Here is a 12,752-nt window from a genome sequence, read left to right as displayed (position 1 = left end):
TACTTAATTCTTTAAATGAACATAAATCAGGAGCTGGGGTTGTGGCTCAGAGGTAGAGTGCTCGCCTACCACATGCAAGTCACTGAGTTCAATCCTCAGCACCACAAAAAAATAAATAAAATACAGGTATTGTATCCAACCACAACTAAAAAAATATTTTTAAATAACATAAATTATATAAACAAAAATAGAAAAAGATACTTTCTTTTTAGAATGTACAACAGTATTCAAAGAAACTTTCATAAACAAAAAATATCTTATTAAGGACTGTAATTCTAACTAATCATTCTGAGTAACACTTTCTATATGGAGAGTGAATTTGGAATTGAACATACATTCTACTGTTTATAAAATGACATCATTTGACTTACTGTTAAATCATAGCACATATCAGGAGGCTCAAGTTGTTAACATTCTTCAAAATAGAAAAATAAACACTTTTTGTTTCTGAGAGTTTTCAAAGAAATTATTGAATATAAATCTACATATAATAATTCACAGGACATTAAATGAAGACATAATGAGATAAGTAGTACAAGGCCCTTTTCAAAAAGATTTACTGATATTTAAAACAAATGTGCTAGAATTAGAGTCCAGTTATTCACCAAAATTTACACATCAGAATAAAGATTGTTGACTTTTTTTTTTCAGTTACCCCCTTCCCCAAATAGTACTTTTTGGCAAAGAATAACAATATTTTTAAAATTTAAAACAGGATGTGTAACTAACAAGAATTCTAAATTTTGCACCCTTACAAAATCTATATCTTGGGAAAAAATTGAATAATTGAGAAATAAAAACTTAGAAAATAGGTTTTCAATATAAAACTTTTTCAAATTCAACTTCATATTTTATTTACTTCTACTTACCTTCATTGCCTGGATAAGTATTCATTATGGTCCATATTTTTGTAGCCCTTGCAGATGGGAAGATACTGAACAAGATCTCAGAAGGAGGCACTGTATATATTTGTGTAAAAATGGTTGGAGAGATGCTTGGGGAGATGAGAGGTGAACTGGTGATGCTGCTTATTTCATCACCACAAGGAAGCGCAGTGGAGCAACTCTGCAAAAGGTAATCACCATAATTAAATTAAGCTCAAAGTTTCTTTGTTCCTATGAGGAGTTTTTTTTTTTTTTTTTAAAGTTTATTTTCAGGTCCATTTTGCATTTTTATGCTTACATTAAATAGTGCAAATCATTCACCTTATTTTACTTAAAAATGAAATCTTCATAGTAAAATTTATCCATATTTCAAAATTAGTTAATTCTTTCAAATTTGAGATATACTCAATTAAATGTCTAAATTTGTTTTTAGTTCCTTTAATTTCAAGTCATAATACTCCCTTATATTTGCTTTGGGAATATTTTTTCCCCTGAAAAATTTGTACTTTGATTTTCAGTATGGATATAAAAGCGATATAATAAATTATAAACCCTTTTCTCTAAAGGTCATATTTAGTTGAAAGCCAATAAGAATATCATATTTAAAATAGATAATTGAAAACATTTTTTTGTGATGTTCAAATAATTTTACTTTGTACTGGCTTATAGAAGAAATTGGCTTGTATATTTTAGTTTGACATGAATAGCCTATTTCTGTCCTATCCTTATAAAATAATTTCCATAGAAAGCAATTGATTGAAGCATATTGCAAAGAGAACTTTTATGCATGCATAAATAAATGCAAATGGATCAAGGAGATTCTCTCTAAAAAGTAGAGTTAAAACATAGTTATATTAAAAAATAAAAAAAAACATAGTTATATTATTTGAAGCGTTTTGATCTTTAATTAAACACAGATTTTGAAATGATTTTAAAATACAACTATACGTTTATTTCCCAATACTGAAGATATAGCCAATAGATTTCCCCAATTTACTGCTATAACATTTGTCGAATGTATTTACTTTTCACAAATCTTAGGTCTTGTTTTAGACATATATTCTTTTTTGCTTTGTAGTTTATATTCTGTGTTCACTTTCAGCTTATAACTAAAAGTTTCTATAAAGGTCAAAGGATTCGTGATGTTAGAAAATTGCATTAAAAAGTCTAACATGTAAAAAATAGTCAAGAATGAATCTGGAAGCAATATAAGAAACAACAACAACACAAAAAAAGGAATATGATTTTATACTTTAATAACCAAAAGATTTACGCTTTCCTCAAGGCTAAGCTGTAGCATGGAAAGACTTCATAGATTAATTAAAATACACATGAAATCAGGGTAAGACCAGAATGCATCTGTACTAGTTTACAGTGAAGATATGACTATTACATGGCTCATAAATGCTTGTGTGGTCCTGGTCAGATCTTTTTTCTCGAATCCTAATCAAAAGCCATTATTAACCACCATGAGGAATCACTACCACAGAGTTAGGTGATAATCAACAAGTTACCTAAGAACCTCATGTGTTTTTGACATGCATTAGACCAGAACGTGTAGAATTAGGTGATTCAAATGCTCAGTAGAAGGACATTTGAGTCTAGCAGACAGGAAACCATACTTTCTCCTTCCTCTATTATATGCACACATTGGTGGGCTGAGTCTCTTATCCATCAAGTGCTGCTCATAAGGTTTGCTCTCAAAATTGATTTTATTTTCTGAATTTCAGGCTTGATTCCAAATATCCCATTCTATTCCCTATTCCCCAAGTATTAACAATAAGCATCTCATCAAACATATATAAATACATATATATATACACATATATATACACATATATCTATTTATTTATTTAATATCCTTCAAGTAGATTTTAATTGTTTGACATCTCTCTATGTATGTATATATGCATATATATCTATATATGTAGATACATATATATAAGTGTATGTATAATAAATATATATATTTATGCATGTATATGTGTGTTAATACATTTATTCAATGTCATTACAAATGTGAGATACAAATATTTGATGTTAATACATTTATGTATGATATATACACCTCAAAGCCTGCAAATGCGATTCATCCTAGAGACATTCCTCTATTCTTCCTTATTAAATCTCCATTACACACTCACTATACCTATTTCTTTTTCCCTTTGGACTGTATGCATCAATTTTTCTTGTGTGTTTGTAATTATGAGTCTTAATAAATGGTCATGAAGTCTGCCACTTTCTGATAGATTCATAAAATTCTGTGGTGTGTGATCTTCCAGCCTCTTCCCTTATGTTGTGACACGTGAATTCATGTATTAAAGATGGCCGAGTGACAAAAAGTAGCCTTGGTGCCTAAAATATCTCACTGAACGAGAGGAGCTGAAATTAGAGACATTCATTCGGAATTCATGTGAATGAAGAATAAATTTCTATTGTATTGATCTACGGAAGTTTTGAAGGTTGTTGTGATAGCAGTTATCATAGCCCTAATAGACCACCTGACCTTTCTGATCACATTCTGTTATGTATAATAAAGATAAACTGAGACAAAACTCCTCAAAATGATTGCACATTTCTTCTTGCATAGTCACTTGATTGCACATGAAGCATATAAGAATTCTGAGTATTTAGCTTTAACTCATAAATCTTTAATTTGATACTTGTATTTCTTAACTTCATGGTTACTATAGTTTACTAATTTTGTCAATGTAACTCATTCCTTCATAAATGCACCTTGCAAACATGTATTTAGTGCCTGATTAAAATACAATAATGAGGTGCTGATATTTATTGAGAACTAAATAGGTTTCAAGATAATGTTAAGCATTTATATAAAATGTCATAACTTAAAAATTGTCTTTCTGAATCTATATTTGAAGAAAACATGCAGCAAGTATCTTGAATCAGTGCTTTATGAAATTCTGATCACCTGCTTTCTCGTTAACCTTGGGTAGCTCTGCATGTCTTCATTTAGTACTAAGTGATGAATGTGCAAGCTATAATGACGGTTATAAGTGCTCATCAACTTATAGATGGAACTGGCCAACAGGATAGGTAATTTTTTATTTTATTTTATAGCTTGATTTTAGAAAAGGAATCAAAATTTGAATTAGTTTAAACAACAGCAAAATGGGCAACTAGAGAGGCAAAGGTGGAAGTGAAATCTTAGATATGACCAGGAACGAGATAATTCAGGCTGCTGCTTTGTTTACTTATCAGTTGTTTAAATTAGAGTTAATTCTAAGAGATGGGAAGCCATTGGAATATATAGGACAAAAAAAAAGTGATATAGTGTGATTTATATAGTGAAAAATATTTGCAGAAACATATACTCTCAAGGGAGATTGGTGTGGTGGGAAGAAAGGAAGCTGGTATATCGATGAGATGCTGCTTACAATGATCTAGAAAATGGGTGAATAAACTCTGGCTGGGAGCCGAAGCAGTGCATAGGGTGAGGAAAGGTTTCATTCAGGATGTATTTGGAAGACAGAGACCATAATACTGCTGAAGGACAAGAAACATGAGGTCAGAATAAAACTTTAATGAATGATTACTAAATTTTTGTTTCAATGCATGGAATGACTAATGAAGCCATTTACTAATTGAAATATCAGTAAAGGCCAGTTACAGATTGGGGGTATATCAGAATTTCTTAATAAATACATTAAATTTGAGAAACTTATTAGTTTCCAGTAGCAAGTTAAAAATATGAGTCTCTCCTAAGGCAGAATAATCCTTGAATCATTTCAGTGAAGTAAGAAGAATGGTTTAAAGGAAACCTGCACTATCTTATAGTCTTTTTGCTAATTCTTTGATCATAGAGATAGAAATGCAAAGCCAAGATTCAAACCAAGCACTGAAACTCACGGCCCACACTCATAGCCACTAAACTTTATTTTGGTCTCCTGGATCATCTCCAAGTTTTTCTATGAACAGTTCTATTCTACACTTGATTATTATAGATAACAAAAATCAAGATAAGGAACTACTCTACTCTAATAGTTCTACTCTAATAGTTTAACAAACATAACTGACAATTAGATTTAATCATCAACAACCAGGTAAAATAGTGTTTATTATCTCAGTGGATTCACATTCTAGTGAACTATTATTTTACATTCTGTTGACATATCGTTTAAAGATGTAACTGTATGTCTCATTCTTATTTTCTACTAAAATGTATACAATGAAGAAACATTCCAATGTTTATATTTAATTTAATATCTATAATACTGTGGTTTAACCTATGTTTCTAAGAACCAAAAGGATAAATTTGTAAAGTTTTCAAACTAATTGGCAGCTTGAAATTTACAACTCTATCAAAATATGCAGTATTGCATATACGTAGAAGTGCCTACCTAATTTGTGTGGTCCAGTACAGAATGAAAACATGGAGTGTGGGCAGCCAGTCTAAATGATTAGTGTTCTCCATCCAGAGGCAGAGAGGCTCTGACTATCACTACATGTTGTAGTGACCTGGACATTGCCCTGGTCCCGGAAGGTTGAGGACACATCTTCAGACATAGGCATGTCTCCCCATGGATTGAGCTAGGCTCACCTGTTCTTTTGTGATATTACCCTTTGCCCTGTTTGGGACAGAATGTTGCATGAAAATGCCCTTTGTGTGTCCCTTTCTCTTGCTCTGCCTTTGGGTATGGCCAACCTGCTGACAACAGACATGGCGAAGCTGGACTCAGCCCCCAGGAACCTGATCACTTGCCTCATTTGAATATCTTCTCTTCAACAAACGGGTTCAGCATGTGCTTGTTCTCTCTCTTTCTGTGGACCCTTAAGGTCAGAGGAGCCAGCTGTCATAGGACCTCAAAGAAAAGGTACCTCTGTCTCTTGGTGATTATTTCATGCAGCCCAATTCTTCTGGAATGACCCTGAGTGTTTTAGTTGCGAGGAACGTGACAATGGAGCCCCTTATTGAAAAATGATTAAGTATTTCAGCTCAATGACAAGAGAAGAGCAGACTAAGAGACTATTTGTGTGAGTGTGAATAAGTGTGCTCATACATGCAAAGGGTCACAGAAATCTTAAGGACAAGGTTTTGGTCCACTCTCAGGTCACACACGCATGATGCTAGTCTGCTTATTAACACTACTTTGTATCATATAACACTGATCTACCACCTTGCTCTTTGAGATATTTTATTTTTCTTAAAATAAAAATCCTTTTGAAAATTAAAAGAAACATTTTCAATGATTGGTATGCTAAGTTCATGGCATGGTTTTGCTGCAGAATTATAAAGGAAAATTCAAGCGTAGGGATCAATATAAAGTAACTCAGCAAATCAGTTTCTAAGTTTCTAGGCTTAGTTTCTCCACCAATTACACTTCAGGCAGCAACAAACTCTTCCCAGGTGTGCACCACAGTGAAACTTTCAATCTATGCTTATTGGAAAAATCATATTTTGTTAGAAAAGATTCTGTAAAGTTCTTTTCAAATGATCTCTACTTTTAGGCAAGTTTTACATCACTCACATCATTTTTAGTTCTATAAATATTGTATAAACTTACTGCATAAATTCTCAATTCATAAGTTATAAATCACTATCCAGTTATTAGCTCAACACTAATAATTTCCATCTAGTTAGCTTACTTATCTCAAAACTTGTTCTTAGGAAAAGATGGAAAAATTATAAACTTAAATTTTATTCCCATCCTGTCTGGGAGAGGTAGAACTTAAAGAATTATTCAGATTTCCTGCCCACTCCCAAAATGAAGTCCTGCATAACACACAATTTCAAAAATATTATGGATTTTTCTTCTATGACTAGGTAATGATATACTGTCTAATACAGTTGGCTTTAAAAAAGATGATTATCAGCATGGGACTAATCTATTTAAAATCAAGTTTTTCTTGCTAGTCACAGAAGAAGAAACCAAAGAGTTGAAGCACAAGAATAATTTCCTTGTTTTTGTCTAAAGAGAGGGGAGGGAAGATGCAAGGAATTTTGGTGGCATCTAGGAATGGAGAGCAGCCTCTACAGACAGCCAGCAAGAGAACAGTGGAACTAAGACCTAGAATCAGCCTCAAATATCTGAATTCTGGTTGGGTGAGGTGGTACATTCCCATGATGCCAGTAGCTCTGGAGGCTGAGGCAGGAGGATTTCAAGTTCAAGGCCAGCCTCAGCAACTTAGGGAAATACACAGCAATTTAGCAAGACCATGCATCAAACTAAAAAATAAAAAAAAAAAGAACTGTATATGAATTTCAGTGGTAAAGCACCCCTGGTTCTATCCCCAGTACAAAAAAAAAAAAAAACAACAACAACAAAAAAAAAACAAGAATAAATTTTGCAGAAAACAGAAATAGAACTAGAGGGAAATATGGGGGAAGATCCCCACCACATACACACACCCAGAATCTCCAAATGAGAATCAAGCTGAGCTGACACACTGATTTCTGTCTTAGGATACCCTGATCATAGACACCAACCATAGATATCTTATCTATAGAATTACGAGCTAATAAATGTGTATTGTTTTAAGATACTGAATTTGTAGACATTTATTATGTATACATAGATATGCATTGTCCCCTCAACCTCACCATACTAAGCACCAAGAAGTTGAGTTCTTTCCAGTCCCAGAGACAATACTAATTAAGCAAAACAGTGGTGAGGAATCTTATCATCAAGTTGTGGTGATAAGATTTTTGTTGAAGTAAGCCATTGGCCTTTGTACCCTCAGACCATTTTTCACTATCACCCTGTTCTGCCTTGCATGATGTTGGAGAAGACCTGACCCATGAAGGCAGCAAGTTCTGGGTTTCCTTATCACCAGTGTGAGTCACTAGTGTCACAGTGAGGGTAGAAGGAAGGGAGAAACCAAGCATCCTTAAAACTGAAATTCTGACTTCCCCAATCAGCATTTTCTCTTTTTTCCTCTTCTGGCAGAAGATGTGGCTGCTGGCTACAAATACCTCGAACAAATGCTTCCACTGCTGCTGCTTCTCCTTCTCCTCCAGAGTGTCTCTCTCTCTCTCTCTCTCTCTCTCTCTCTCTCTCTCTCTCTCTCTCTCTCTCTCCTCATTCCTTTGGAATATTTGAAACAGCTCCTTTAAGTCTCACCTGGAACAGTAGCATACTGTTCTATTTAAATCCTAGTCTGTCCACAATATTATTTCATAAATGTTTTAAATATCCCCTATGGACTATAGGTCCATAATTCCAAGAACTTATAAACAGTTGGAAGAACAATATAAATTTGTGAAATTTTTCTCAAAGTGGGAGTAAATTAGCCCCATGTTTTTTGGGGTCAGGGGTACAGGGTATTGAACCCAGCAGTGTTTTAACACTAAAGTTACATCATCAGCCCTTTTTAAAATTTTGAGGCAGGGTCTTGCTAAGTTTCTGAGGATTTCACTAAATTACCAAGACTCGCCTTAAACTTGCAATCCTCCTACCTCAGACTCTCAAGTTACTGAAATTACAGGTGTGCACCGGCATGACTGATTTTAAGTTTGAAGGGTGAAGCCATTATAAATGTGAGACATTCCATTCTTCACATTATTTGATAGGTGATAGTGAGGCCTCTACTTTCTTTTCTCTCTCTTTTTTTTTTCTAGAACAAAAATGGAGGATCGTAATTCAAAGCCAGCCTCAGCAACTTTGGTAGGCCCTAAGCAACTCAGTGAGACCCTGTCTCTAAATAAAATGCAAAAAGAGGTTGAGGATTTGACTCTGTAGTTGAGCACCCTGAATTTCAATCCCTAGTACAAAAAAAAAGTTTGTCCAAAATTTTATTGGCTTAATATTTTTACGGAGTCAGCACACTAAGTTATGAAACCAACAATAACAAATAAAAGCAGCACAAATAATAGCAATCATTGATAACCAGAGAAGCAGAGGAAAAATCAAGATTATTTTTATTAGTAAAGCAAATAGAACTTAAAACTTGGAAATATGAAAATTACTCCAGAAAAATATAATTTTTGAGGTCACTTTTGTCTTGGAGTATAATTTTGTTTTTTTTTCCTCATTGGATTTGGCTTTTAGATCTCCAAGGTATTTATTTCAGTTGGGATGCTTCTGAAAGCACAGAAGCATTGCTTTGCTAAACAGTTTTAATTTGCAAGAACAACTTCCAGAAAACTAATGAATGCAGAGATAAATATCTTAAGGATTGTACTGAATCAGGCTATTTTTTTTTCTAGTCTGGCCAGAGGAAGATGCAATAAGAAAGGGGTTGGAAAGCACAGCTCAGGGAGAAGTCAAGGTTAATGCTAGAGACAGATGCTCAGGCAACAGATATGATTGCAGAAAGTTGTTGAGGTGAGAGGTTGAGACATTGTTATAGACTCAAGGCCTCAAAAGCATATTTGCTAAGTATAGAGTATGTGCCAGAGTTATCTTTCAAAATGAAAGACTGACCAGGTCATTCCCCATCTTAAAAAATCATCAGTAGTTTACCATACTTCAAAGGAAAAAGCAAACCTATTTAATCTAATATACAAAGCTACTGGCTATTTTTCATTACTTTTACCATGTTTTCACAAATGCTATGTTAATTCCCACTTTGAATATGTTTTTCCCCTTTCTAAAATTCCATTACTGCCATTTATTTCTTATAGAACCTCCGTAGTCTTGGTACTCAGCTTTTTAGATTCAGTTCAGCAAATCCCTGGAAATCTTCAATGGTGTCTGGTTTTTATGGTATCACCACTGTGGTTTCAAGGAATACTGTGAAAATATTAACCACTGTGATTATCTAGCATATTGTGACTGTTGCTTCATACATTTTACACTCCCAGTAGTCTATAGCTTTTTAATAGCAAAACCAGTCCTTCAGTGTCTAGCTCAGTGTGTGAGAAATGTTGAAGTGAAGTCTTTAGACAAGATCCTACTGTTCTTGGTTTCCATAGAAATTTACAGCAGACCTACAGAATAAGCTTGTAAATAGAGCTCAGTGGGCCCATAAATCAAGAATCAAATTTAAACTGCTAATAAAAGATACAATCATATAATAACTGTGCATATGAAAATGAGTTATCCATACAAAATATTCAGGAACACGTGCACATAAATAATATATTTTAGTACAAGTCTAATAAAGATATTTATTTTTCCCTTTTTTGGGGAATTATCTCTTGGATAGTGGATTGGATTAATATTCCCTTCATGATAAATGTACTCTGCATACTTTTATGGTTTCCTGACATAAAAAAAGAGAACTAAAAGTCCCAGTAAAAATGAAACAACTTTATAGAAATCAGAATTGACTATTTGTCAATAAATATTACTTTGATGGAAAATACATATTAGTAGTTTACATCTAAATTATAAGAGGATAAGATTATATCCATTTATTAGTTAAATTTTCTGCAGTGATTAAATTCAAGCACATACAAATTATTCTTGGTCTCTGTAATCCTAATAAAAGACCCAAAATAACTGATCTTCTTATAATTGTCTTTTTTTAACACTTTACACATACAGACATTGGGCTTTAAAATCATAAATATTTTGAATTTAAGAGTTACATGCTTGACTGTGTCATAGTTCATGCTGGAAATATCACTGTTTTGAATTTAAATTCAAATACTTTTATTTAACTCAATATATTATTGACAATCTGTTCAATGTGAACCATCATTATAAGAGAATTTATAATCCTTGCAATCACTTTAGGTGAAAAATATCAGTGTGGCTAATAGAAGTGTATTTCTAAGGTTCAAATATCAATAGAATTCTCTAAGTTACGTTTTCTGAATTCCCATTTCACTGAAACCAAATAACAAATTTTCTGAGCCCACTGTCTATAAATCATCAGCTGGTACCTGACACAGAGTTCTGAATGTGTACAAGAGCCACTCAAAAGTCAAATGCTCTTAACTCTACTGTTTCAAAAAGAATAGATGAAACTAATGGACACTATAGGCAGGTTTATGGCACATGATGTGAACACTCAATATCCCCCAACTTTTGCTTAGTAACTGGTGAGTAGAAAATTAAAATTCTGTTTTTTTCTTACTACCAACTATCTATCCCATCTAGGGAAGCTTGCCTCAGTTACATAGTATTCATCTGAGAGCTCATAAGAAAAGACGTTTATTTCATGAATCATTTTTTAAATGCCTGTAATGGAAATAATGTCTTCATTCTGAATTCATATAACTCTTATTTGTTTACATTTTATGGCATTTTTTCCTATTCTGTATTTTAGTTGTCTCTATCCATGTTTTATTTGATAGTTATGAGTTCTATTCCTTTAGTTTATAAATCATATCTTAAGTAGATATTTTTACCTAAGCTCAATAATATACACTTATTAAATGCTAAAAAAAAAAATATTTGGCAATAAAAGGTGTTTTTTAAAAGATTTGAAAAGGCTTTTCAAATGAGTTCAAAGCTAGCCTCAGGAATGGTGAGGTGCTAAGCAACTCAGTGAGACCTGTCTCTAAATAAAATACAAAATTGGGCCAGGAATGTGGCTCAATAGTCAAGTGCCCCTGAGTTCAATCCTCAGTATCTAAATAAATAAATAAATACATGCCTCATATTCTTTTATTCACATTACTTGTAAATAACTTGCCATCTTCCCTACCTGTTCTCCCAGGGGCAATGTCTACATATATCTAAATATACCAGCCAAACTTGTCATTCAGGCTTGCTCTCCTATTGACACTACATATTGAGCCAATTTAAGCAAATCAGATTGGGCTCCCTACCCTTATTTTGACAACTATTGTGGCTTGTATATATGTATACATCTTTATAAAAACACAGTAGTTACTATATTCTATTATTTATTTATCAATCTCTCCCATGGGCTGGTGTACTCTACTACAGTTGTGTGACAGACACATACCAATGATTCATTAATACACCAATATTTTACACTTTCCTTTAGCTAGTATATCATTTAAGACATAAAATCTGCATTCTTATCTTAAAATATTAAGCAGGATGTCTTCTGAACACGATTAAGCCTATTTCAGATTCCATAACATATTGTCACAATACATTTATCTTTCTTCCTTCAGATTGAAGTGGGCTAGGCTTACAGTTGTTTTTGAAGCTGATCTTTAAGCTCCCAACACTCCCCTCTCATGGGAAATGCAAGAGCAAATGAAATGAAAACAGTTACACAAAATAAGGCAACACCAAACAAAGAATGATGGCACAAGGATACAATCTATCATTAAAAATAAACCAAATACAGCAAGCAAAATATGCTAGGCTGTAGGTATGTACCCCTGAGCCACATGGAGAGAAATAATCAACAGGTCTTTTCCTCCTTACCCATTGACTCTTTTCTGTGTTTCATTTATTTTTAATTAAAGGGGGGGGATCTTAAAGCAGGTGGATTGAATATGAATAAAAAAGGACACCAAGGCCACAAGGGAAGCACTCAAATCCTGCTGTTTCTCACAGCAATGCCAGAAAGAACAGAGAAGCAAACATTGGTTTATATCATCAAAGAAATGCAGTAAATTCAAGTTATTATATTTCCTCCGACTTCCTAGCCAGCATTTAATTATTTATACTATAAAATGGCAAATATGAAATGAATGGTTTTATTTGTTATAGTGAAAGATCATGTAGAATAAGAAATTTTAGTATAAAAAATATGAGAAATTTTTAAGAACTATGGCTTAGTGTGTTCAGCCTGCTGAAACAAAATGTCATAAACTGAGTGGTTAATATACAATAGAAATTTAGTTTTCACAGTTCTGGAAGCTGGGTAGTCCAAAATGAAGGTGCTGACAGATTTACTGTCTGGTAAGAGCCTGATTTCTCATAGATGGTGCCGTTGAGCTATGCTCTCTCATGGTGGAAAGGACCAGCTAGCTCTCTGTTGTCTCTTGTTAACCACGAGAGCTACATCCTCATGACCAAATCACTTCCCCCAAGG

General features: G+C 33.4%; 1 protein-coding gene across 1 annotated transcript in view; it reads right to left on the bottom strand.

Moving 5' to 3' along the window:
* Eys (eyes shut homolog) overlaps nucleotides 1-12,752 on the bottom strand; it is a 1,581,889-nt gene that overhangs the window by 789,801 nt on the left and 779,336 nt on the right. The window contains 1 exon segment of the mRNA XM_071613805.1: nucleotides 870-1,065. Within this exon segment, the coding sequence (XP_071469906.1) occupies nucleotides 870-1,065 (196 nt within the window).

Source organism: Marmota flaviventris, chromosome 6 (genome assembly GCF_047511675.1).
Source record: "Marmota flaviventris isolate mMarFla1 chromosome 6, mMarFla1.hap1, whole genome shotgun sequence".
Taxonomy (NCBI): domain Eukaryota; kingdom Metazoa; phylum Chordata; class Mammalia; order Rodentia; family Sciuridae; genus Marmota; species Marmota flaviventris.
The sequence above is the reverse complement of the archived record's forward strand: the minus strand, read 5'-3'. Positions and strand labels throughout refer to the sequence as shown.